At 41.7% G+C, this 26,726-nt stretch overlaps 1 protein-coding gene across 4 annotated transcripts in view; it reads left to right on the top strand.

Annotated features, from left to right (window-relative positions):
- Positions 1-26,726, top strand: part of DGKG (diacylglycerol kinase gamma) — a 124,446-nt gene that overhangs the window by 89,141 nt on the left and 8,579 nt on the right. For all 4 annotated transcript variants that reach the window (XM_042458001.1, XM_042458002.1, XM_042458000.1 and 1 more), the window contains 2 exons: positions 4,129-4,219; positions 18,906-19,107. In XM_042458001.1, the coding sequence (XP_042313935.1) occupies positions 4,129-4,219; positions 18,906-19,107 (293 nt within the window). The remainder of the gene's footprint in view (positions 1-4,128; positions 4,220-18,905; positions 19,108-26,726) is intronic.

Here is a 26,726-nt window from a genome sequence, read left to right as displayed (position 1 = left end):
CTCTGCATCCAAAGCCCAGGGTTGGAATACACAAACATACACACACACACACACACACACACACACACACACACACATATATCCAGGGTTTCCTATGTCTCCCCAGATTCCGTTTGGGAAAGAGAGAAGGAAAGGCTCTATTTCTCCCCAGATCGCTGTGCATCCAGCCTCTATCCGTTATAAATGGTGTTCAATGGCTCTCCTCACACAGAGGGGAGGTTGCAATCCACCGGGGGGAAGTCTATGCGAATGGAAGAAAATGGCACTGGCGATGCAGAAAGAGACCAAAGAGGGTGACACCCCCAGGCCAGCCCATCGCGCTCCGCTCCTCCCATCCAGTTGACCTGATTCAAAGGCCGAAACGTTCCTATTTAAATACAGTGGACCCTTGTTATACGCTGGGGTTTGGTTCCAAGATTGCCCGTGTATAACAAAATCCGTGTATGCTCAAGTCCCATTAAATATAATGACATAGCAAAATGGTGTCCCTTATAAAAAATGGAAAATCAAGGTTTGATAATTGAAATTTATACTTTTTTGGAACATTTTCAAACCGTGTATGCTTGAATCCGTGTATAAGAAATCGTGTATAAGAAGGGTCGACTGTACTCCGATTCCTATCCCGAATCAAGGGGTAACCCTAGGGGTAACCCTTCTATTTTTTTATGCCGGTTTGTAGGCCTCTGACCTGGATTAAATGTTATAAATCGAATCAGATTCGAATCGTAGTAGAAACGATATTGGGTTAATCTAGAACTGTTCTAGAGTTAATTCGGGTTTCAGTAGGAACGCTACACCTTGGATTCGATTTGTAAACCGGTGTATAAGCCAGTGAGAACACCCCCAGAATCCCTGTGTCTTTACACAAAATTATTCTATACAGAAATCCACTTCTTTTGCACACTATAATACTGTTTTCTGAGAGAGAGAGAGAGAGAGAGAGAGAGAGAGAGAGAGAGTTAGATTCTTTGCAAACATTAATTTTGTACAATCCCCCATGGAAAAAACAAACCCCACCCACACTTTTCTCAGTGGAGTATCTTAATGTGTGTAGACACCTTTTGTCATTGCTGATGAGGACATTTGAAAATGTTCTTTACATTCCCTGCTGCAGACCCACATGTTCACATTCGCAAGCTGTCACATGGAAACTTTTCATATTATTTGTAGCTTAGCCAAAAGCAAGAATTTATCCAAATGGTGCCCAGTTACAAACAGCTTTGAATGAGTAACTCTGAGCAATTTAATAGAGATTAGACATTTCCCTCTGGGCCTTCCCAATTATTAGTGCTTAGCATGATAATTGTACAGTTATTGCTGCCTAGATGGGTATCCCTTGAGGTTGTGCTTCTGTTTGAGGAATATTGCTTTTTCAGAGCATTGGATGTGTTATATGTTTTTGTGTCCAAGAAAATGTTCCTAATAAGCTATCTTTTGTAGCTTTTCTCCACTCTAGGACCTGGGGAAATGTGGTTTGTTTGTTTGTTTGTTTGTTTGTTTTCTTTAAGATCACCTTTCATACTGTTTAGAATTTCAGAGTAGGACACAATAAATTATATTGCTAAGTAAATAGAATAGCAAAACAATAGATAAATCCATTAATGTTTCAAACATACAAATGCCAAGGTGATCAACAACATTTTAGTCTGTTGCCAAAAAGGCAGCAACATGGATGCCAAGTGAGCCCCTATAGCAGAGGTAGGCAAACTATGACCCTCTTGGTGTTGCTGAACTGCAGCTCTTTCCATTATATTCTCTCACATTTATTGGGTTTGCTGAGAGTTGCAGTTCGGCAACATCTGAGGGGCCCCATTTTGCCCACCTATGCTGTATAGGGAGTAGAGTTTCTAGTTCAGGAATGTCCCAGATCCTGAGATTTCAGGACCCAAACCTGATACCTTGGGATGGGCCTTTATGATGTCACTGAGGGGGGCCCTGGTGATGCTATATGGGTGATATTATATATGACAACCCTAGTGACATCATTAAGAATGATGCTTTAATCATCAATGGCAGTTGCTCACAATATTCCACTCAAATAAAAAATGGCAAATCTAACAAATAAGAAAAATATATATGTACACACTTTTCAAGACAATGATCTTGCCCCGAGATTCTTCCTTTCTTGATTTCAAACAAGGGCCCAGGCCCTGAGATCATAGAATCATAGAGTTGGAAGAGATCATATGGGCCTCCAGTCCAACTCCCTGCTATGCAGGAACCCAGAATGAAAGCACCCCCAACAGATGGCCATTCAGCCTCTGTTTAAAGACCTCCAAAGAAGAAGACTCCACCATTCTCCAAGGGAGTGTGTTACACCATCAAACAACTCTTATTGTCAGGAAGTTCCTCCTAATGTTTAGGTAGAATCTATTTTCCTGTAGCTTCCATCCATTGTACTGTGTCCTATTCTCTGGGGCAGCAAAAAAACAAGCTTGCTCCATCCTAAATGTGACACCCCTTCAAATACTTAAATAGCGCTATCATATCACCTCTTAACCTTCTCTTCTGCAGGCTAAATATACCCAGCTCCCTATGTCTCTCCTCATAAGGCATGGTTTCCAGACCTGGGAACCCTATTAGGAAGGGTGTCCCTGGAGCCATAGATTAGCAATCATAGGCCTGATACAGACGGGCAAAATGGGGCATCGTGGCAGCAATACTAGAGTTAGGGAATGCGTACCATCCGCATGCTCCCTAACCCTAGTCCGTGGCGGCGGCGGCATCATGGCAGCCTCCCACAGCCCAGAGGCACTTTTCAGGACCATGGAGAAGTGGCAAAATGGTCCCAAAAAGGGGTGTCCTTGGGGCTTCATGCCCCAGGACACCCCGACAGGTGCAGCCATGAGAGAAAGGGACCACCTGGCCATTTTCTCCCATGGCTTCATTCCAGTGGCTCTCTGGTTGCTGCACGGGAATAAAGCTTGCAGTGCTGCAACAAAAAGGAGCTGCCTAGAGCAGCTCCCTCATTGTGGCGCCACAACCAGGAAGTGGCTCTGTCATGACGCCACTTCCTGTGCGCCACGTTTGGTCAGCGGCGGTGCCATAACAAAGGAGCTGCTATATGCAGCTCCTTTTTGTTGCGGCGCTGCAACCTTCATTCCCGTGTGGCAACCAGATGGCCACTGGAACGAAGCCCCTTTCTCCCATGACCGCATCTGTCGGGGTGTCCTGGGGCATGAAGCCCCAAGGACACCCCCTTTTTGGGACATTTTGCCACTTTTCCATGGTCTCGAAAGGCACCCGATTGGGGCTTCTGGGCTGCCAGTGAGGCTGCCTTGCCCCCAACCTGGCGAGAAAAGGGATGGGTGTAGGCCATACTGTGCCAAAGTCTCAAAAGCAAAACGCACAAATGGTCCCCCTCCCCCGCATCACAGCCATCGCCACCATCTTATCTGCCAGGGCAAGGGCTGAGGTGTGGCAGACAGTAGCAGCAGGCATCCATTGGCTGGAGGCCCTGGGGCAATTCCCCTTTCAATCCGGTAGTAACTATGCCTCTGGTTATTGCCTGGTCTGTATAATGCCTTTCACTCAGGTTCTTTAATTTTTAAAAATAATATCATTCTTCTACGGGCTGAGTCACATCTCCCCACTCTACCACTACAGGATGTGAAATATTGTCCACTCACCCTCTTTTAACTTGGCAAACACCATATTGCTCTCCAACAACAATCACTCACTTCCATGCAAAAAAATTTAATGATTCTTTCTTACTTGTTTTATCGTATTCTTGAAAGGCAATGCATTTCCCCATCACAAATGTTACACACTTACACTGTTTTTAAAGGATGCTAATAGCTGAGTGGCTGTCCTATGATAGCAAAATGGCACATCCCCACACCTACCATCGGTTATGTTTGCAATGAAGACTAGAGTCGAGATTTGTGGACCTATTATGCAAATGTTGCTATGTTGAAGTTTTTATCCACTGATTATCTGCATTAAACTTTTCCAGTTTCCTTGGAACCTTTGTACAAAGAGTATCCTTTAAAAACACCTGTTTCTGTTTGGCAAAGTAGTAATAATCTGTATGTTAATGCTGCAGATGTTTGCAGTGGTACAGTGTGTGCAGACTATGGTGTACATCTCTCCATATAATGCCCACCCTCTTTTTCTTCTCTGCATCAGAATGAAGAATAAGCTATGGTATTTTGAATTCGGCACAACAGAAACCTTTGCTGCCACCTGCAAGAAGCTCCATGATTATGTGGAGATTGAGGTAAGTTCCCCAGAATCCTTTAACTGGTCTGCCACTGGAGGCTGGGGATCTTTGTTGTCTGGATTACAGCAGTTGTTGGAAACAGCCTACATTTCATTCAGTCCCAACATTCTAATCAGTGCAGTCGTTACCTTCACAGTAAGGCAGCATCCCAGCCAAGGTATTTTCTAGGTTCTGGAGAACAGGGCACTGTTAACTCACAATTGCACAAATGGTTTTCACAAGCAAAGTGCTGTTATCCCATGTAGAATCTGAGACCAGTCTGCACTTGCACACAAATGCACGAATGGTTTTCACACAATGGGACCAAATGTTCCTCCATCCCGATAATGATAAAAGCGTGTTTATCCTGAAAAAGCGATCAAATGCACAAATGATTTTCACACATAGACCACAACAAAACTCTGTGTGTGTGTGTGTGTTTGTGTGTGTGTGTCCCTGCCTTCCCTTAGTAGCTGTTTCTTTAAGAGCCCTGGCTCAAAAGGAAGGCTGAAGTGATCCCCAAACTGTCCCCTTTAAGGGATTTTAGACTTCAGTTCCCACAATTCTCAGCCATATTGACCAATAGCCCAGAATTCTGGGAGCTGAAGTCCAAAATCCCATAAAGGGGACAGTTTGGAGATTGCTGTAGCTGAAGCAGAAGACAGAGAGAGAGAGAGAGAGAGAGTAGCACGTCGGAGCTCAGACAAGCATTCTGAGGCAAGCATTCATTCGCTCTTCTCTCTCTCTCTCTCTCTCTCTCTCTCTGCCCTTGCATCAGCTGTTTGTTTTAAGAACTCTGGCTGTGAAGAAAGGTGGGTACTTTACGTATTCTGCAGCACTGAAAATAATCTCGCCTGAAAGAACCATGGGAAATCTGGCAACAAACATAAAAACAAGGCAAATCCCATGAATAAACCGCAAATAGCTTTCACACTACAGCAATTGTGCAAAAAAAGCGAATTCGTTTATGAAATGGATATGAATTTCCTATACTTTCCTGAAAATGCTTATTTCCTGGGTCATGTCACTTTCTTGTTGGATTCTAAGCAGTTTGTGTGCAACGTCATGTGAAAACCACTCACTCAATTATGCTTAATATGCTGGATAACTGCGGGTTCTGACCCTTTTAAACTTCCAATTTTCCCTGTGTGATAAACTCCCTAGTCACAAGTGCTTTGAAAATAGGCAGCTGGCAAGACCCTTGGGATCCTGCCACAACTGCTTGTCCCAGTTGTGATTGGGAGGGCACTGTGGGCATCATTTCTTAGCACCCTGATCTCCAGTAACCAGGAAATGCCTCGGTCAGTGTATTGCTAAGATGCAAAGGCAGGTTTTTAGGGTGATGTCCAGTCATTCATAACCATAAACATGAATCCCAGCAGTTATGATATCATAAGTCTACTTATGATATTGTAACTGCAGTCCAGAATGTCAGTCAAAGTTCAGAAATGTCTGGACCAGGAGCTCTCAAACCATTTACTGGACAAGTAAAATGGTTTGTAAGACCCCAAACAGTATTCACAGGCCAAAATGATTTTGGCTTTTTAACTAATAAAACAACCATCTTTTGAGCATCTTGAGACATGTTTCCTAGTGTCTGTGGATTCCACTGGATAGTCCCCAGTTCTTTGATAAGCTCTTATGCAGCTTACTTCATTGATGTTTTATTCCAAAATGGAAAAAATATATACGGTACATATTGACAATAATGGAAGAGAACAATGGTTCTCCAGATCTTTTGTTATACAGCCAGCTGTTTGTATTCAAGGGGGTTTCCTTCTGGACCCCCTTGCAGATATCAAATATTGCAAGACCTCAAGTCCTGTTCTTCTCAATGATGGCATGACATGCATGTGGCCACATTGGCATGGCTATGTGCATGTACCACCATTGAGAAGAATGAGTGGGGCTATCTGCGGATGCTACAATCCATGGATGGCAACCTCACAGATAGGAAGAGCTGACTGTACAGTTCTAAACATTCCCAAGCCACTGGCCATACTAGTAGATCTGTTGAGAGCTGGAGTGCAACCAATTGGAGAGCTACAAATTTCCCATTCATGCTGTAGAGTGGGGGTGCGACCTGTGTGTCTCTCCAAATGCTGAACTGAAATTCTCAGCATTCATTATTCTGGCTAGAGCTCCTGGGAATTGCAGTTCAACATCTGGAGTGTCACATAGTCCCTACCCTGGTGTATCCTAAAGGGAAGAGTGAGGTCAAATGGCAATGAAGTAAATGTATTGTGTGTGTGAGAGAGAGAAAAATCACTTTAGTGAGTATTAACAAGTAGTAATTGCAGATCACCATTGTTAATGTGCAAGCACATGGAATCAAATCCACTAGGCAACTGCCAGTTTGGGGGCAATTAAAGTTTGCCCACAATAGGGAACTTCCAGAACTTGAGATGCTGATTCAAAGCACCTCTTCCCACAACTGCTGAACACCTGTTTTGTTGTCATGTTGATTTCTTGATAATCTCTGGTCCTGGTAGACAAAGGGAATCAAGGCATCAGCACAGGTGGCTGAATCTGTACCCAAAAAGTACAGAGAATCTAGGTTCTCTGAGTATCATTGTATAAAATGACATCCATACACAAGAGGTAGGTAGCTGTAAATCTGGGAGAAACCTAAGGTTTTCAGAAATACACTGGAGACTTTCAGGATAAAATTCTTATCGGTATCAGAAAAATCAGTTCAGTGAAGACTAAACTTGTTCAGTGGCTATAGAATGCTAATGTGAGTGTGACAGGCAGGCAAGTGGATAAGAAAGAATGTTCAGAACTAAGTGGCAAAGGGAATGACATGGCATATTGCAAACAGAAATAATCGACATGGCCAGATTTTGGCACAAGTCCTTTCAAGGATTACTCTGTTGTGACGCTGAACACATTTTATGCAATAGGAAAATAAAATGTGCAGCCGGAAGTTGTTTTTTGTGCAGTTGTAGTACAGGCTTTAATATGAAACACAGCTATTTCTTGAAACAAAAAATGATAAATTCAAAGACATAGCCATATTAGTCAGAAAAATGAACATGCAAAGGGTTCTTGTAGCACCTTTGAGATTAACTGAAAGAAAGAATCTGGTAACATGAGCTTTTGTAGACTTGCGCCTACTTCCTCAGATGCATGTAGGCTCTACAAAAGCTCATGCTACCAGCTTATTTTTTTCAGTTAGGAGATTGTCGCATTTACAAATAAAGTGGCTCCTCCCCAATGGGATACAGTTGCAATTCGGGTTTCTACTGGGAATTATTGCATGTAATCTGCTGTTGCTGCTGACGGGCAACTGCATCTCAGGTCTCAGGCATGCTTCAGAGGCTGCTTTTCCAAGCCGGGAGCTTTCTGACTTGGAAAACCAGCCTCCAAAGTGTGGCTGGGACCCACCAGCAGTGGTGGCAAATTAAATGCAATAATTCTCGGTATCAACCCGAATTACAATTGTATCCCATGGGGAGCAGTCACTTTATTTGTAGATTTGATAATCTCCTTAGTCTCAAAGGTGCTACAAGTTTCCTTTGCGTATTGAAACAAATAGTAGAAGGGAAAAATAAAGCAACAGAAGTTTTAAAAGGCTACTGTTTATTTTCTTAGTCCCTTGATTACAGATCAAGGAAAGGAACAATATTACTCTATTCTGCTTTGGTCAGATTTCACCTGGAAAACTGTAATCCATTTCTGAGTACCACAATTCAAAAAGGACATTGATTAGCTGGAACATGTTCCAAAGCACTCAACCAAGGCCGTGTGAGGTGTTGAAACCAAGCCCTACAAGAAATGGCTTAAGGAACTGGGTATATTTAGTCTCAAGAAAAGAAATTAAGAGGTGATTCGACAGCTATATTTAAATACCTGAAGGAATATCATGTTGAAGAGTGCTACTCAAAGTGGTGGTCCATGGACTGGTGCCACTCCCAAGCCATTGGCTGCCAGTCCCTGGTGAGTTTTCAGTGAAGAAAAAAATAAATAATTGTAGCTGATAGGAACAAATATGGTGCCAATCCCTGGCCCACTGGGAAAAAAATATTTTCCCACCTCCCCACACTAGAACTGGAGGTGAGGTTGTTTTCTGCTGCGCCAACAATTAGAGCATGTACCAATGGATTCAAACTGTAAAAGAGAGAGAGGGAGGGGGAGAGAGATTCCACCTAAACAGGAAGAACTTATTGACTGGTGGACTCTCCTTCTTTGTAACTCTTTAAGTAGAGGCTGGATGGCCTTCTTTTGGGAGTGCTTGTGTATTCCTGCATGGCAAGGGTTTGAACTAGAAAGCCCTTGGAGTCCCGTGTAACTCTATGATCCTATAGTATTCTTAACTGAAGATGTTATAATATTGGCATCAACTATCTGATTGCTCCATCTATAACCAAGGAGTGAACATGCATATTTGTTTGTGCTGCAACAACTGTGTTGTCACAGGTATTGTCAGCTGCATTGAGCATTACTCCTGTGCCATGGTTCAAGGATTCACTGATACCTGGATAGTACAGATTTTCACTCACCAGATATTGTAATGATTTCCAGTCTACAATGCTAATACATCTCAGGGATAGTGCCAGTGTATTTTCAGTCAATATCTCAATGAGGCTGACTCTGTCCCTTTCTGCAATGCAAGACAATACACAGTCATGCAAAATAGCATGTGATGCCAGGCAGATTGAAGGAAAAGCATATCCTTGATGCCAGCCCTCTGGCTTCTTGTGCAATTGGTGCAGGGGGCAGGGAGCTTAGAATAAGCTCTGTGTTGTTTTTACTTCCGTTATTTAAAAATGTGGTATGCCAACCATTCGATTTGATGTCCAGTTTCTCAGTTGTGCTGCATGGAGTCCTGGGTTTCTGCCCCCAAGTTCATCCCTGATGCCACTACCAGGGATTAATAAAAACCATCTAACTACACCCTTCTTGTCAAATACAGTAGTAATGAATGGGCCCATTCCATTCTTGCAGGAAGTATGGCATTTTCGCCTGTATAAAACTATGCACTCAACATGAAAATAACAAATGCACATTTGTTGAAACTAAGTGATGGTGCATTAAGGCTTCACCACTATTCTGAATGGATCTGCCAAGAAACAGAAAGAGGCAAAGAAGGAACAAGGAAAGGAAGTCCTCTTTTCCTCAGTTCTTCAGGCAACACACCAGAAGACTAGCTGGAGATAAAGCAGGGGGGAATCAAGGCATTTTTCTGGCTGCTGCTGTGCTCTTGACTGAATGCAAGAGTGAGGAAAGTGTAGGAAGGACTAGAACTCAGAGGTCCATAACACCCAGAACTCTTGCCAGCCAGAATGAAACTGACTGTCTTGGGGATTCTGGAAGTTGTAATTTTAAGAAGCAACATTTCCAAACACTGAGGAAGCAGCAGTATATTTTTGCATTTTTCCTCCAAACCATTTTGTTAGAAGAAGTCACATCACAGGAGGGAGTCCGGATAAAGCTTTTCACCCAGCTTTGCCTGATGGGCCACTGCCTACAGGCCAGTTCTTTTTATCTTGAGGTTTATGACTTCCACTGCCTTCATAAAAACAATTGTCATGGCATTGCTAATTAGAGCTGGTACATGATTATGCTTTCTTTGTTTCACAGTTATAGATGTGAAGAAGTCATCAGATTAGAAAGCATTCATATATGTGCCAGCCAACAAGTCATCGCCTGTAGCTTCTCATTGTTTGTGTGTAAACAGAAGCTTCCTCTTTTCCACAAAGAGCTGGAAGCTCTTACTGCCAGTCCTTTTAGTGACATCGCTGTCCCTCATGACATCATGAGATACTCTGGGCACACAAGGGAGGCTGGCTGGTTTACATTGGAGGAAGCTTCTGTCTGCATAGAGATATTGACAGCAAAGTGATTCTGTGGCAGGACAAACAATCATACAGAGTGAGGTATCTTAAAAGTTTGTACACATCATTGATTGATTCCTTTTAAATATGCTTTTCAACTCCAGCATCCAAATGCTTGTCATCTCAGAAGCCAGTTTTTGGAGAACAGAATTATTCCCTTCCCCCTTACAGATGTATTTTAGAGCTTGACGCACGCATGTACGTATGAGTGTGAGTGTGTGTGTAAAATCTCTGCTGCATGAAGCCAACTTTGGCTGTATAAAACAGCCTTTAATTAGAGAAGGCAGTGTGACTGTCTTGCCAATAGTTGCAAAAGGCTCTGTCATTTTACAAGCTTTAAAAAAAAAATATTGAGGCTTTCACGAGGTGTGTGTTTTCCATGAACTTCCTTCATTCACCATCAGCAGGGAAACTGAACAGTTTTCAAAAGCTGTTCATTAAAGTTGGTATACAGAAAGTGTGCATTGGTCTGGAAACCTTGACCTGGCTATCAAGTGTTTTGCAAATAAAGAAAGTACAACTGAGAATTCAGTTTAAAATGGGTGATGGTGAGAGTGTTCTGATCCAATGACAGAAACACTTCTGATGGCAGCAACTTTAGTGGTTTAAGCTGAGCAATCACTGTTTGAAAGCATATTTGTCCTGAACATAGTTGAGTCCCAGTTCAGATGAGGAGGTATAGCTGTTTAATGTCTGCATCTATTACAGCTATTACAGGCACAGGAGATTTGGAGGAGAAAGACTGATAGATTAAAAGTAAAAGGTAAAATGCTCATAGAGACACACAAAATAACTTCAGTGTCAAGGGCAAGACATTGTGAGTCCATTGATAGATCTTAGAAAAATTACAGCCTGGCTCTTGGAGTTACAGTTAATGGCCAGAATCCTGTATCAGCTTATATTTAACTAAATAGTTAACAAAGTAACTTCTCTTGGCCCAACCCCTCCAAACATGGTGAAAAAACATCATTCAGCTGTGTCCTGATCATCAGCAGAATGGACTGAGTGGCAGATTACTTAGGGGCTGAACAGACTGGCAAGAAACACCAGCATCAGGCTGGAGTGAGGGCATGGCAACCGACTGCCAACTGCCCTGCCTCTCCCCCCCCCAAGGCGGCATCACGCCACCCACCTGACCAGATGGCAGGTGGCATCACGATGTTTCTGCAGCGCAGCATTTATACACACTGCACCAAAGAAATGCGGAATAGCTGCTACCGCAGCAGCAGGGGTGACTTTTTTCCACTCCAAAAAGGAGCAGCATTTTGCCGCTTCTTTTGGGGCTGGAATAACATTGGATTGGGGCCACACCGTGCTGTTGCCACAGCCCCAGTCCAGAAAACAAAGGGGCAGCGCAGAGCTGCTCCTTTAGGGCCATCTATTTTCAGCCTTAGATAAGTATAAGGTGATACAGATTCCAACCAATAATTGTAATTTACCTAAGCTCTGGATATTTGCTCATGAGACTGCCCCTGAAAATGATTCTGAGTCACTTTAGATGCATTCACTACCCAGGTGTTATCCATTTTGGCACTCTGAATCTTTTCCTCTAGCAACTGTCTATTTTCTTATTCCTTTAGTTACATTATATTTATAAAGCAGAGAAACAGATTCCCCAGCTTCCTTAGGGAATCTTTTTCCATTGTCCAACTGTTCTTAAAATTTAAGGAGAGGCACTGTTGGTTTGGTTTGGTATTTAAGTGAACACTGCTATTACCTCCTACACCCTGCGTACCCAGTACTTCTATAAAATAAAGGCAGTTGAAAATGACAGTTGCCTTTCCCCCCCCCTCAAGCAACAATGCCTGAGATTGCTTTCCGTTTGTGAATCATGTCAATTCTTAGTTCCTTTTCACCTGTGCTTGATCCTAGTGACATTCCCCCTTTTTGTATACCTACTAATTTGGGGTGTATCATATATACATTGCTGCTTCATTTCATTTTGAAGGCCCCAAGGTGAATGGTCATAAGCAAGTCTTACAACCTGCAGGGACGTAGCCAAGGGGGGGGGGTTCTTGGGATGTGTGCTGCCCCATTATAAATTTGGCACTTAGTCTGGACCCCCCCCCTTCCCAAAATCCTGGCTACATCCCTGCAACCTAAGCTGAGCCATGAACCTAATGGAACAGTACTATCACCAACTGCATGTGGAGAACAGCGTGATTTTAATGCTTCCCCATATCAAAACAAATCTGCTTTAAAATGTTCTAGCCTGCCTTCTCTCTGATAAGCTAGTTTTCTGTGGGGGAGGATCTCTTCTGATGAGGCGGAATTAGCATTCTGGCTGGTTAGATGATGTAGTCCAATTTTAAAAAAAAAACTTCAAGCTCTGGGTGCAAGAAAAGTTTTATCACTTAACCAGCTGTTGGTACTAAGCCTCAAGAATGGCAATGGCAAAGAAGACACTTGTGAACTAGACAAAACATCACAGGGTTGTTGACATATAATTTTTATACACTGCCCTGAGATTTGAATAGCCAGTTGTGGCAGCTGGGCATTTGAAAAATAGTGGTGGTGGTTATTTGCCATCAAATAGACTTCAGCTTATAGCAACCGTATGAATGAGACACTTGCAATGGCAGGATGAGCCCCTCTTCCCCTTCAGCCATGGGGCACTAGTGCTTTTAGGGCAGAAAGTTAACTTCTCTAGAGTGAGGAGGAAATAAACTAGTACCAAAGAGATAAGCCAAACAGTATAAAGGAATGGTTTAGATATAAGGAAACCATAGAAATTGTCAGTTTCAATTGGGATGAGGTGTTTAAGATACTTTTTCATACAACTGGTACCTTTGATTCTACTTTTGGATTGCTTCTCTGAGTTGCTGTCTGAGCCAACAAGACTGACTTGCTAAAAACAAAGCTGTCTTGCAATATACTGGGTAGCTTCTGCAAGTTCTGTTTTCTGCAAAGCAGTAAGAACCCTCTCAACCTCATTCCCTTCAAAGATGTATGACCACCACTCCTACCATTCCCAGCATGCCTGAGCTATCAAGGGATGGTGGAAATTGTAGCCCCATGCCCCTGGACAGCATCAGGTTGTGGGAGGTTGCTGTGAGGTTTCATATCTGATAGCCTGAAGTCAGATGTGGAATGTACAAACAGCACATTTTCCCAGGAACATTGGTGTCATCCTCATTGGGCGATGCTCACAGGTGCTTGGGTTCACAAGGGCTTAGCCATAGGACCTATTTTCATTTCCATGAATATGGCTGAATCTGCACTGCAGAAATAATCTAGTTTGACATCATTTTAACTGCCATGACTCAATGCTATGGAATTCTGAAAACTGTAATTTGTTGTGGCACCAGAACTCTCTGCCAGAGAAGGCTAAATGTCTCACAAAACTGTAATTCCCTGAATTCCACATATCATTGAACCATGGCAGTTAAAGTGGTCTCAAACTGAATTATTTCGACAATGCAGATGCAGCCTGAATCCAGACTGCAACTGCAAAGGGGGACAAGGCACTGCAAAATGTGAGGCATTCAAGAAAAATGTAGAACATTACAAAACAAAAGCTAGAAATTCTAATCTAAATATAAATTCATTTCATATATTTATTTACAGCTATATTGCATATACTGTATTTTATTATGTAATCAACCATATTTTTTCTGATGAATTTATTTTCATTAAAATACATTGCTGGCTTGCAATATAGTTATAGAACTCTGAGCAAGACAAATGATTAAAAATATACTGTACAAACCCTTGACTGAATCTACATTTAAATTATAATGATAGTGGTGGTGGTGGTGGTGGTGATAGTAGAGGGCAGTGATTCAGTAGCAAGACAAGACCAGAGCCTGGGGGAGGATTCTTTTTTGGACTACAAATCCCATAATACTGCAACCAGCATGAGCCCTGGTTGTGTTGGCTGGGCAATTCTGGAAGCTATAATTGCAAAAGTAACTTTACCAAGCTCCGAGAAAGGCTGAATATACATTTAGTGGTGGAGAAGATGATCAGTTGCCCAGGAGAACACTATTTACTTTGATGTAGTATTCTCTGAACCATTTTGTGTGTCATTAATACTTTTCTGAACTTTTGGCATATTCTGCTGTGTGCTCTCAAGATGAACTGGAAAAACAGGACCTCAGCAAAGCTTGGATGTTTGTTGAGACCTATGGCCCTGATTTTCCAGTTCTGGACCTTTTTGCAAATATATGTTCAAGAGATGGTAATCTCAAGGCTGCAAAGTGTTAATCAGGCAGCATTTTGAGCTGAAAATAACAGTTTTTCCTCCCTCTGGCTCCAGGCATCTGTCATGACGAGCACAGAGAAATGGCAGTTTTGTTTTGGAAATTGGCATCAGTTATGGTATAGGCTCCTGGAAATAAAGTTGGGTTTTTTCCCCCAGCTGCAAATGTCTACTTCCACTCTCTCTGCCAAGTCCCAACAGCCCGTCAGCTGCCCTTTCTCAAAGAGCCCATTGTACCACATTGGCACAGAGACAAAGCAGAGTTATAGAGGGAAACACACTCACTGCTGCCCATTGGATGTTTATTCCTGGGCTGTGTGGATATGTGGCATCTATATCACATTTTGCAGCCTGCCAAACCTTGACTTATCCAGCCAGCACAGAGGAGGTTCAATTGTGATGTGCCCTAGAAAACGACAGAATCGAAAAGAGTTTTGCATGTTGGCAACTGTCACTCCTTCTGGACTGAAACAGCATCCATGTCCTCTTTGCTATTTATCTACTTTGCATTCAGGCCAAAATAATTTTTCCCCAAATGTAGCCTTCTGCTGATATATTGCTCTGACCAGAGTTTTGCAAATGCTGTTGCAGCAAAGTTCTCAAGACAATTTAAAACAAAACGGCATTCATGCTTTCCCTCTTGCTTAAACAGAAGACAAATTGGCTCAGCTGCTATGGCAGGGCACTTCTTCCCAGAAATATCCCTCAAGACTGGGACAGGGAGCATGTGGCTTTCCAGATGTTGCTGTACTTCATCTCCCAGATGTCCCAGGCCACATGGTCAACACTAAGGGAATATGGGAATTGTAGTCCAAAACATCTGGAGTACTGAAGGGTTCTTTCCACTGGTTTTAGTAGTAGTAATTGTTGTTGTTTTTGTTGTTAATTCTTACCTGCCTCCCTCCATGGATGAAGGCAGGGAACAACAACAAATGAACAATGAACATCAATTAAAATATATTTATTAAAACTTCCAACAGTTTAAAGGTTCCTCAAGATAGGTTGTCTGGGGGTGATGTGAGGACATATGAAAGTATATAATACTTTGTTACAATGTCTTGCAAAGAAACATGGAAACTATAATTTGATAAAAGAGAAAGAGAAAGAAACTATAATTCCCAGAATTCATTGGGAAGAGAAGGCTGTTGAACAGGTTCAAGTCTATAATAGAGGCATATCTTATAGAATAAAATCTAGGTGACATATACTGTATAACTAACCATTTTGCTTCTACTGCTCATATTTTCCACTCACCATTCCCCAAACTTAAATAGCCTTCCTAGTTGTAGAAAATAATACAACTATTTGTTATATAAAAATATAAACTATGTGTTAAATTATAAAAAAATCAAACAAGAGCTTGGGTCCATATTTCAGTGGTCACTGGATGGAGATAATGTAGCTTGGGGCAGTCCCTCCTTAATAGCAATACCAATAGCAAGTACGTTTCTATACCACTGATCAGCGAAATAGTATTCCCTAAGCATTTTACAATGTGTAAGCCAATAGCCCACAAGAAGCTGGGTGCTTATTTTGCTGACCTAGGAAAGGATGGAAGGCTGAGTGGACCCTGGAGCCCTGGCTGGGATCGTACTCACAACCTTGTGGCTGCAGTACTGGCCTTTAATCATTGCACCACCAAGGCTCCCTTAACAGACCTTGGAGGTAAATAGTCACACATAACTAGTTGTGTCATCAGTTCCATTTTCCAATAACAACTCTGCAGTTCAGTTATATTATGACTATAATTTCACACCCTTTCTGTGATGTAACAGTTCAGTTCTTTTTATTAAAAACCTTTATATTTTTGGGATACACACTTGGTTTATTTTCCTTCTTTGTGTAGTGTGAGTTGTTGCTGTATCAAGACAATGTATGGTAGTCCAATGCTACTCAAAGTAGTGGCCCCTGGACCAGTGCCAGTCCTTGAGCCATTGGCCACCAGTCACTGGTGAGTTTCCTGGAAAGAATGAAACAATTATAGTCAATAGGCACAAATATGGTTGTGATCCCTGGAATATTGGGGGGGGGGGGATAATTGCCACTCCTTCGTATAAGATAGCCTGAGAAGCATGGCTCTAAAACAAGGTTTTCATATTGCTTCTTTTTCCATACACACAATTTTCTGTTCAGGTTTGCAGCCATTTGATTCACTTTCTCGGTGTTTTTTGAGAAAGTGGCCCTTCAGATGCAGCACTTTGAAATGTACTGGAGGCGGTGTGAAAATATTTGGGTGCATTGTTCTTAGGTAATGTTGCTGGATATTTGTCTGAATGTATTGCAATGCCATTGTCCCATGGATAATTATTTTAAAAATCTGAACCTGTGTGCGTATTCATTTTAATATTATCTTAGGTATGTTCAGGTAACCACTTCAGTTGTTTTTGATAAGTGGGGAAAGAGTTACTTCTAAATGGGACCGATTGCAATAACTCTCTGCTTTAGGGACCTTGGAACCACAAGTATAATTACTCTGTTCTTGAAGCCAATCTTCGTCATTTCATTTTTTCTTCTGATGACAAGTATACAGCAATTCTGGAAGACAGGAAAATATATCATTATGAAAGCCCACATTCTATGTCCAAAGGGTTTAATTGACATCTGTTGGCTAACCAGACTTCTGTGCAAGAAGACACAAGAGGTATAACCCCTGGTTTTGGTTTAGTTTGTAAGTTGCTTCTCTGAATGGAGGAGATAAACAGAACAAAACTGAACTGAGACTAGACAGATCTGCTGGGCATTCTTTTTTTTTCTTATCTTTATTTGGCTATCTTCCCCATGAATATTACACATTCATTTACAATTCCATTTATCAACTTATCAAAATACAGTCAGTATACATACTACTAACATAGTCTCATCCTAACTCATATGTTCCTTTCTGTATAGGATTCAATTTTTTTTATTATCCCTCTTGTATGTCCAGTGTTTACTAGTAAATGTTTCTTCATTTTCCTCTTGTTAGTGTTCTTATTTTCTCTTTTTCATGATTTTTATTTTCTTCTCTTCTGTATATATAAGCCTACCCCCTAAATCCCAAATGAAATAGAAAACAAACAAAAGAAAAGAAAAAAATCTAGCTGTTACATAAGAAAAGTAATAAATAAACATACAAACAACCACATAACTCTTTCTTTTTCCCTACTTATGTTCTTATGTTATTTTTATGAATATATCTATATGTCTTAGACTACTGTTGCCATCATCCCTAACCAAAATGGTGGAAGGAAGCCGGTCCTGGATATGTGGGTTCACTTCTTGTAAATATAATTGCAGTTATTATTTCAGAACAAAACATGCATTATAAGAAAAACTTAGGTGTAACATGGTAACAAGGAGCTGTCATTCACAAGTTACATCCAGTGCACCAACTGAAAGCTCAAAGAACTTGCCATTCATCTTCAGGTTCAACTGTGCTGTACATTCTACACAGGACTGCCCTATAATAGTCTTCAGAAATTTTACTATGACTTATTCCCATGTAGAAATGGTGATGTGGATATTGGTATGCCAACTATGACTACATCAGCACTGCAGAAATAATGCAGTTTGATACTACTTTACCTGCCATACCTCCATGCATTAGAACTCTGGGAAATGTAGCTTTGTGAGATATTTAGCATTCTCTGTCAGAGAGCTCTGGTGCCACTACAAACTACAAAGCCCTGGATTCCATAGCAATGAGCCATGGCAGTTAAAATAGTATCAAACTGCATTATTTCTGCAGTGCAATGTAGCCTATATTTAGTTTCAGTGTGTTTTAAAGACCGGTTCAAACTGCTGACTTTGGCCTTTAAAACTATGTGTTGTTTCTGGCGGCGCTCCTCTCTTCACACATCCATATACGCCGAGAGAGAGCTGCTAACTTTCAAGTCAGTGGGATGGTGAATCCATTCCAATTTTTAATCTGGAGGATTAAAAGAGTCGTCCTATGTGCTGGACCTATTTTGGGACTAAAGTGCAGCATCTTGGTTAGCACCTTTAGAGTTCTTACTAACATAGATGGCACCAGGTGCTCCTGTGATATCTTCCAACTTTTTGTTAAAGTCTTCCTATGTGTACCTAATGCCAATGGTTCTTCAAGATTCTGGAATGCACTTCTGTGACTACATTTCATTGCTTACCTTTAAAGGAAAAAAATCAAAGCCTTTCTTCTCCTTTTTTTTTTTTAAAAAAAAGAATCTCTGGGAAACTGAAAGTGTCCTGATTGTCAAGAGTATGGGTAACTTTATACTCTGAATGTAATGCTGTTACTCACTTTTCCAGACTGATCTTATGAAAGAGGAAATTTTTAAATAGTCACATGTATTATTTTTCTTACTTCAAAAAGTGGTACTGTATTTTAATACTTGTTCTAGTAGGTGGAAACCTGAACCTCAGCTGATATTATCATTGGCCATCCTCATTGGAGAAAATTAACTTGGCACTTCTCTGTCCTGCACTGATGGCACCACAGCTGATTGTTTGTTGTTGCGATATATTTATCTGTTTTGGTAATGGTGTTGCTTTATGTGTTCCTATGGCAGTTGGAAAATCATCCAAGATTTGTCAAAAGATGAGGCAGAAGAATATAAATAAATGAAGGTGCTGTGTTTTATAAATAACTTCAGGTGTTTAAGGCCTCAGAATGCCTTACTTTATCTTTGTCTCCTTCCTTACCTGCCAGTGTGATGGAACAGTTCTGGATCTGAGTAGCACTTCATTGGAAGGCATTGCTGTCCTCAACATTCCCAGTATGTATGGAGGCTCCAACCTCTGGGGGGAAACCAAGAAGCAACGCAGCCTTAACCGGATGAGCAAGAAAGCACCAGACAAGTTACAGTCTTCAGTGGTTATTGATGCCAAGGAGCTCAAATTCTGTGTTCAAGGTGAGGGCACCTGTGATTGTCACTGCAATAACAGAAGCAGCTAGGAACTTACAGTAGCTGGTCTTGTGCAGCTATTGTGCCCACAAAAATGAGACCACCCTCCAATAATCCATTATGGCCAATTTTGACAAGAACAAGCAAGAGCTTGGAGGAAACACTTCAGGAGGAAATTACTAGTCCTTAGTAGAGTAGACACTTTGGACCAATTGTTAGATGGAAAGTTGACTTTTATGTAAGTTCTGTTGAGTCAGTGGGTCTACACTAGTTGGGACTTACTGTTGGAATTAGGCCATAACTTTGTATTGTGTTTGTGTGCCTTCAAGTCACCTGTCAACTTATGGTGGCCTCATGAATTTTGTAGGGTTTTCTTAGGCAAAGAATATTCAGAGGTGGTCTTGCCAGATTACTTTTCACAGAATGCTCTGGCCTCTGACCATGCCGGCTGGGCAGTTTGGGAGTTGTTGTCCAAACAAGCAACATTTCTAAGCTTAGGACCTAAAGGTCTGTTAAGGGAGCTATTGGTGCTGCTACTTGGGGTTGGCAAATTTTCTACTGCTAGGATGCCTATAGCATGTAGAAATCTGTTGTATAAATTATGCTGTGGAGATGAAGCTATATGAATTTTTTTTAACCTGCTGCAGAGGAAACTCAATAGAAAAAATGGTTGGCAGCACTACTCCCTTGGAATGAAAGGAGCCACCTCCCCACCCACTTTGCCACTTATCTGTAGGCAAGGTTGGGGCTCCTCTCCCCAAGTCTTCTCTGATACAGATAAAGATGATGTTCTGATATATATTTTCTGTTATCTTGTTGCAGTTTGTCTCTTACCAAACTTATTCTTGCTCATACTAATGGGCAATAACATTTTGAAAAACAAAATAGCTGTGAAGAAGGAAACCTTTTGTAATACTTCTTTATGAAATTGGTGGGAAGGCAAATGGATTACATGATGGTAGATAAAGTGGTATAGCAATAGGGAAACCTCATACCTGCCAGCATTATACAGATGAAAACTGGGACATGTGAGGCCAAGCACCATCAGAATGTGGTCAAGATGGCCAAAGTTATTAATGAGGAATAACACTCAAGCTAGGAGAGGCTGGAGCAGTTTGCTTTAGCTTGAGTCTACTGTAAAAGAAAAATCCCCCCCTTCTCCCCACGGATGAGTTAATTGCATGCAAACTACTTCTGCACTTTGAACTCAGTTTGTAGCAAGTTAAGCTGAGGACCACTGGGGAAGTGGAAGGAGGACAGAATAACTAGGACATTTTAAAAGCAGCTGCATGAAGTGGGACAACCAAAGATTAATTGAGACGATCCCTGCCAAATTAGGACAGTTGGAAGATATGAAATAGATTGATGTTTCGTTTTGCCTCTCTGGGCTCAGCCAAAGTTGCTCTGGGGTAGTAGCCATGCCCTTAGTTACTCCTAGACGATCAGGAGCAGGCTTCTCATAGGTGCACTGTTTCATTCTGCAAGAACTGAACTACATATAATGAACTACAGGCTTGCTTCAGTCATATCTAAAATGTCTAAAGTACAGTAGTACAATTCAAACTGCCAGAGGTGGAGCCCTTGGCCACCTGTTTCAGCCTCTAACTTGCTGAACAGATAGTTAACATATCAGTTAGCACGTCTCATCAGTTAATGTTTCAGCTGACTTGGATCCATGTGGCTTTTGCCAACCAGCATTCAGAACAGATAATAGGAAAATGCAAAGTTGAACCCCAAAGAACCAAATCTCACAATCAGTGTCATTATGAAAGTAATACCAAGTAGTTGTAGTTGTTCCTTCAACACATTTCTGACATATGGTGACCCTAAGGCAAACCTATTGGCAAGTCTTCTTCAGAGAGAAGTTGCCATTGCCTTCATCTGAGGCTGAGAGTGTGTGACTTAACCATAGTCACACAGTATATTTTCATGACCAATTGGGGATTTGAACTTGATTTCCCAGACTGGGACTCTGGGAAACCAAGTTCAAATCCCCAATTGGTCATGAAAATATACTGTGTGACTATGGTTAAGTCACACACTCTCAGCCTCAGATGAAGGCAATGGCTCAAACTACACAATGTACAGAATACAAACACATGAATATGGATCAGAGTTTGGAAACATTTATCTTTTTGGATTACAGTTCCCAGAACCCCTAGTCTCCACAACCAACATATCACTGGCCATGCTGGTTGGAGGATTTGTAAAGTATTCCCCAAAAGGAAATTTTCCAGACTCTGATCTGGATCCAGTATGGGAGATAAAAATGCAGAGAAAGAAAACAGCAGAGATCCATGCTGGTGTTTCTCATAATCTAGGAAGTAAGAACTAAGTGTCCCAAACAGGTTTCATAACTAAGCTGTAAGTGAAGCAAAGAGCAACAGTCTCCTGTCAGCCAAGCTCAGCAGGATTTATAGCTACCTACATAAAAGAAAAGAGGTGCAGTTCCTTATTCTTTTTTTGTATCATGGTGAGCCAGCTGAAACTCTTCCTCAGGTTTTGGTTGCATTCTACCTTTGCTCTACAAGGCAGAGGCTGGAAGGGGCAGCATGGATTCAGACAGATCTTGCAAACGTGGCAATAGGGCACACCCTGACAATTAGCCAGGCCTCCTAGTGACACCACACCACACAGCAACCAAAGAGCCATAATTAACAGCTCTAGCTAATCTCTTAATGCAGGCAACACTGCTGGCATCCAGCTGTGGCCTGGGAGGTAGGACACCTGCTTCTCCCTGGGACAACAAGCTCGGAGAGAGGCAATAAAGCACAGTATTTATGACTACTGTCTCTCAGCTTCTTATTTTTTCTATGCAAGCTCATCCAAAAAATATGATCACAGTAGTGCTTCCCCATTACTTTAGTAGAAACAGCCATGTGTGGCTTGGCTTGTTTGGTTGACTCATTTCAGTCTGTTCTGCAGGCTACCTTTCTCCAGGGTGCTTATTCTCTCCTTGGGGCACATGATGCTCTGGATAATCCCAGGCTGATCAGTTCATCGGCGGATGCATAGATGGGCTATGTCTTTGGGCTGCATCTGACAATGTGATACTTCTGGGGTCCTTTCTGCTACTAATATTCTACATTGTGATTTTTAATCCTTTCACATCTTTTGGATACATGCATTGATTTCAAAGTAATTATCTTAGTAACATGTGGCCACACTCCAAATCAGCATTTTGTAGGGGGCACTTATTTCTAAGTTTATCTTTAACCTGATTTTTATTAGAGGTTGCATATTTAATTCCCCTCTATCCGGCCCAGTCTCCTGTGAGTCTGAGGCTTTCCAGAAAATGGATCTGGTAAGTTAATTAAATATTAAAGGACTTTAACAATACTGGAACAGCAGGGTAGGGCTGCTAGAATGCAACTCTCTGCCTTGAGGAGGACTCAATGAGAGTCATGAGCCATGGTGCTAGATTCCCTGAAATGCTCTCGAGGTGAGAGGGGGCCTGGGTGAATATAAGGCAGAGGCCTATCTATATCTATGTGGGAGAAAGTAGAAAGCATTGAAAAAGAGCTTGGCATAGCAGGCGTTGCTTAAGCATGGAAGAATGACTAATTAAGAGGATGCTTTTAATACAGCTACAGGCTACAACACAAGCAGGAGAAAGGAAGTTGAAGAGGTGGTGGTGAAACAGCACATTCATTCCCACTCCTCCCCCCCCCCCCCACAATATTCCATTGTGACTAATGCAAGAGACTTTCTGAATGGAGGAGAAAGAAGGAGAATCAAAGAAGCAGCAAGGTGTTCTGGCATTTACAGCCCTCTGGTAAAATCTCTGTTTGGAATATTGGATCACATTCTTCCAAACCTCTTTTCCCAAGTGCTTCCTGGGTTTGGGTGGGAAGATTTTGAGGGATGAAGCTTAAAAGCAATCAGTAGAGGCTGACCGCAGAAAGCCTGTAAGCTATACCCAGCCCAGCCAGACCTCTCCTACAAAAGCTTACTAGTTTATGCTTCTTAGTTTTTACCCTCCAACTGTCCTAGTATAGAAGGGACAGTCCTGGCTAATCTATCATCCCACTTTTTCATCTGCTTTTTAAAATGTCCCTTTTTCTTTCCCCTCCTCCCACTTTCCCCCTTTGTCCTAAGCTTACTTCAGTTGAGTTCAAAGGGCAAAAGTTTGCACTCTGTTAACTCAGAAGCTGGGGGAAGGGGGCAGAATCTTACCCTTCCCAATTGGCTCAAGCAAAAGCAAACTGCCACAGTCTCTATTAGCTTGTGTCTTCTTCCTCATTAACAACTTTTGCCATCTTGACCACACTCTAATGTTGCTGGGCCACATATGTCCCAGTTTTCCTTAGTGAAAAGTTGGAGGCTACGTTGGTTTTCTTCATAGCCTGCCATTCTTTCATTTAGTTCAAGGTGAAATAGGCTACTCTCCTCTGCTCTCTCTTCATTTATCCTCACACTGATTCATGAAGACTGAGAGAGTATGAATGGGCCAAACTCAAGCTGTAAGTTACTTGCCTCAGAGTAGACTTGAAGCTCAGTCTTCCAAGTCCCTTCCGAAACCCTAATGACTACACCAGATTGGTTCAAACCCTGTTCCTTTTTTTCTTATAACAGGGATCAGAATCATGTGGTCTTCCAGATGTTGAATTCCAATTCCTAGTATTACTCACATTTGCTTATGCTAGTAAGGGGTGCTGGGAGTTGCAATTCAACAACATCAATAAGGCCACATAATTCCCACCCATGTGCTAGAATAATTGGTTCAGAGGGAAATTGGCACACAGCAGCAATGTGAAGTTATATGATCTCTTTCCATTGCCTCCTTAGCAACTAATGGATGGCTTAACAACTAGCTACGAGCTACCTAAATTGCATTTTGAAGTGGCTACTTCCACAGTAAAGACAGATAGGAATTAACTTGATCTTGTCTTGAGTCACACAAAGACTTCACTTTATATGATCTTCTCTCAGCCTTATCTTCTGAGCTCCTTGTCAGCACACAGCTTGTTCTATTACCCAACAACAAGGTAAGCCATGGTATAGGCAAGGTTTTTGAGGTCTAAGTTGCAAGCTGCTCTGATCTATAAGCTAATTATGCTTCTTTAATCTCCATAAAAAAGGGAAGAGAAGAACCACACAGGAGAAAAATATTCTGACACCAGCATTTAGAAGTTGTGCCATGTGTCAGAGATGGAACAGATTTTCTCATGGATTCCTCAGAGCAAAGAAGGAAATGAAGGCTGAGGAATAGTTTGAGGTGACCAACACTGATTTCTCAAGGCCTTCTAGGCCAGAGTTAGCTTTGAGGAATTAAAAATGTTCATTTGAGGCAAAGCAGAAGGGAAATGACTGAATGGAACTGACCTGAGCTTTAAGGCTGCAGGTGCACCCTGGGCACAAACAGTTGGGCGTGAAAGAAACAAATGCCTTCGGTATGCTCTGCTTTCACATTCATTTCTTCTAGTCTGTTATTCATTGTAAAGATGAAACATACTTTTCCTTGCACAGCAAAGGCAAGAAAGAAAAAGAGAAAAGGAGCACACATGCACACAACTGATCTTAGGCACCAGGGTTTGCCACACAAACACACAAAGAAGAGTAAGATTTATCATCAGCTGCTTTATCATTTTGACTGCTGGGAGGAAAAATACTATATTTGGGATTGTGTCAGTTCCTCTAAAAACGAATGATGAACTGCTTGAGAACAGGATGCAGTTTAGAGTGGACATCAGGCAGTGGACAGTCCTGTCTTTGGAGAATTCTCAGAAGACTGCTGTCTATTTCAAAGGTGGAAAACCTTCTAGCTCTAGATGTTTTGGACTACAGACCTCACAGTCCCTCATCAATTGCCATTCTGCATGGGACATCTGAGAGATCAAGTCCAAAATATCTGGAGGACCAAAGGTTCTGTACTGATGCTTCATTTGTAGATGCTGTACTTACAGGGGCATCCTGCTGAAGACTAGTTTTTAAATAGCCATAGGAAGAGAATGCAGAGACCTTGGAGGGGCGTCAGAATTATTATCACCTCAGCAGCAGACTGGGCAGCCACATAAATCACTTGTTCAACGTCTTCCCCTCTAGGCTGAAATGTATTGCATTTCTGTGTAAATAATAGTACTCATGAGTCATTTCTACATTTGCATCTTGACACATAAATTCGCAGGTAAAGGTTTTTTACAAGTTAGTATCTTTGTGGGGCAAATATGCCTCTTCATTTCTGCAGATGTGTAAGTATTATTGCTCCTGTTCCTTTGTATAGGATATGGGCATCTTTCCTCAAGGAAAGTGCTCCCATTTGGGGAATATCACCCTTTTCAAGCCCTCAACTCATTTTCTTAAAAATGTTGATTCCTCTCCTCCCAGCTGGCTGGGTAATTGTAATTTTGAGTGGATTTTGGAATGTGGTTACGTGTTCATCATTGGTACTGTGGAGTTCCCATGACATCACATATGCCAAGTGGCAGTGTTCTCATCTCTATGAGCATGAGCACATCAGTGAAATGTGGATAATAATAATAATAATAATAATAATAATAATAATAATAATAATAATAATAAATCTTTATTTTTATACCGCTTTTCCTGGGAGATCAAAGCGGTTCACAGGCAAATACAGATGTACAACACATTGTATTACAGCATAAAATACAGTAAAAAACATTCCACTAAAAACCTCATATAAAAACATCCTATAAAAACAAATTATTTATGGTCAGTGTAACACACATTCCTGCATTCTACTTTAACTTGAAAATTCAGCTGCACTGTTGGCATTTAAACCTGCCATTTATTGATTCTGCCTGTTACTACACTGATTTATCACAATATATGTATATCCTGCTTTTTTCCCATGGAAGCCAAGGCAATGTAGTAGTGATTCCAAGGCAGGGGTAGGCAACCTTTTTGAGCCTGGGGCTGGGTTGCTGTCCCTCAGACAACTGGGGGCCAAAAAATAAAATAATTATTTTTTTAAATAAATAATAATAAACGGGGACAAATGTAGGACAAAATTTTCAAATGGAAAACACTTTTTTTTAAATGGAGAACACACGAAAAAATTTGCTGATTTTTTAAAAAAATGTTAATATAAATGCATGTTTCTGAGGCTTCTATAGACAATTTTCCCCCTTGCCCGCTGCTTGCCCCCCTCTGCCCGCCTCCTCCTGATAGGCCAAAGGCCCCATGCCCTCACGCGAGAGGCCAAAGGCTCCGGCAGCAATCAGCGGCAGGACCGGGCTGGGGCCGGTCCCAAGGCCTTGCCGGGCCGCATCCGGCCCTCAGGCCGTAAGTTGCCTACCCCTGTTCCAAGGTAATCTTTCATCTAGGCATTGTCTAAGGCCCTATCCATAGTGCAGAAATAATCCTGTTTGACATCACTTTGCCATAGATCAATGCTATGAAATTCTGGGAACTGTAGCTTTCTGAGATATTTAGCCTTCTCTGTCAGAGATCTCTGGTGCCACAACAAACTACAATTCCTAGAATTTCATAGCATTGAGCTATGGCAAAGTGGTGTCAAACTGAATTATTTCTGCAGTGGGGATGCAGACCTAGGCCTGTTTTATTTCAATATGACTGTCTTTAAGCCATGTTTTCAGACCAATACTTTCTTGTCTAAGTGGCAACCTTCTCCAGAACCCTTTACTTTCAAGCTATTTAGG

Source organism: Sceloporus undulatus, chromosome 3 (genome assembly GCF_019175285.1).
Source record: "Sceloporus undulatus isolate JIND9_A2432 ecotype Alabama chromosome 3, SceUnd_v1.1, whole genome shotgun sequence".
NCBI classification, from domain to species: Eukaryota; Metazoa; Chordata; class Lepidosauria; order Squamata; family Phrynosomatidae; genus Sceloporus; species Sceloporus undulatus.
This window is presented reverse-complemented; position numbering and strand designations above follow the sequence as displayed.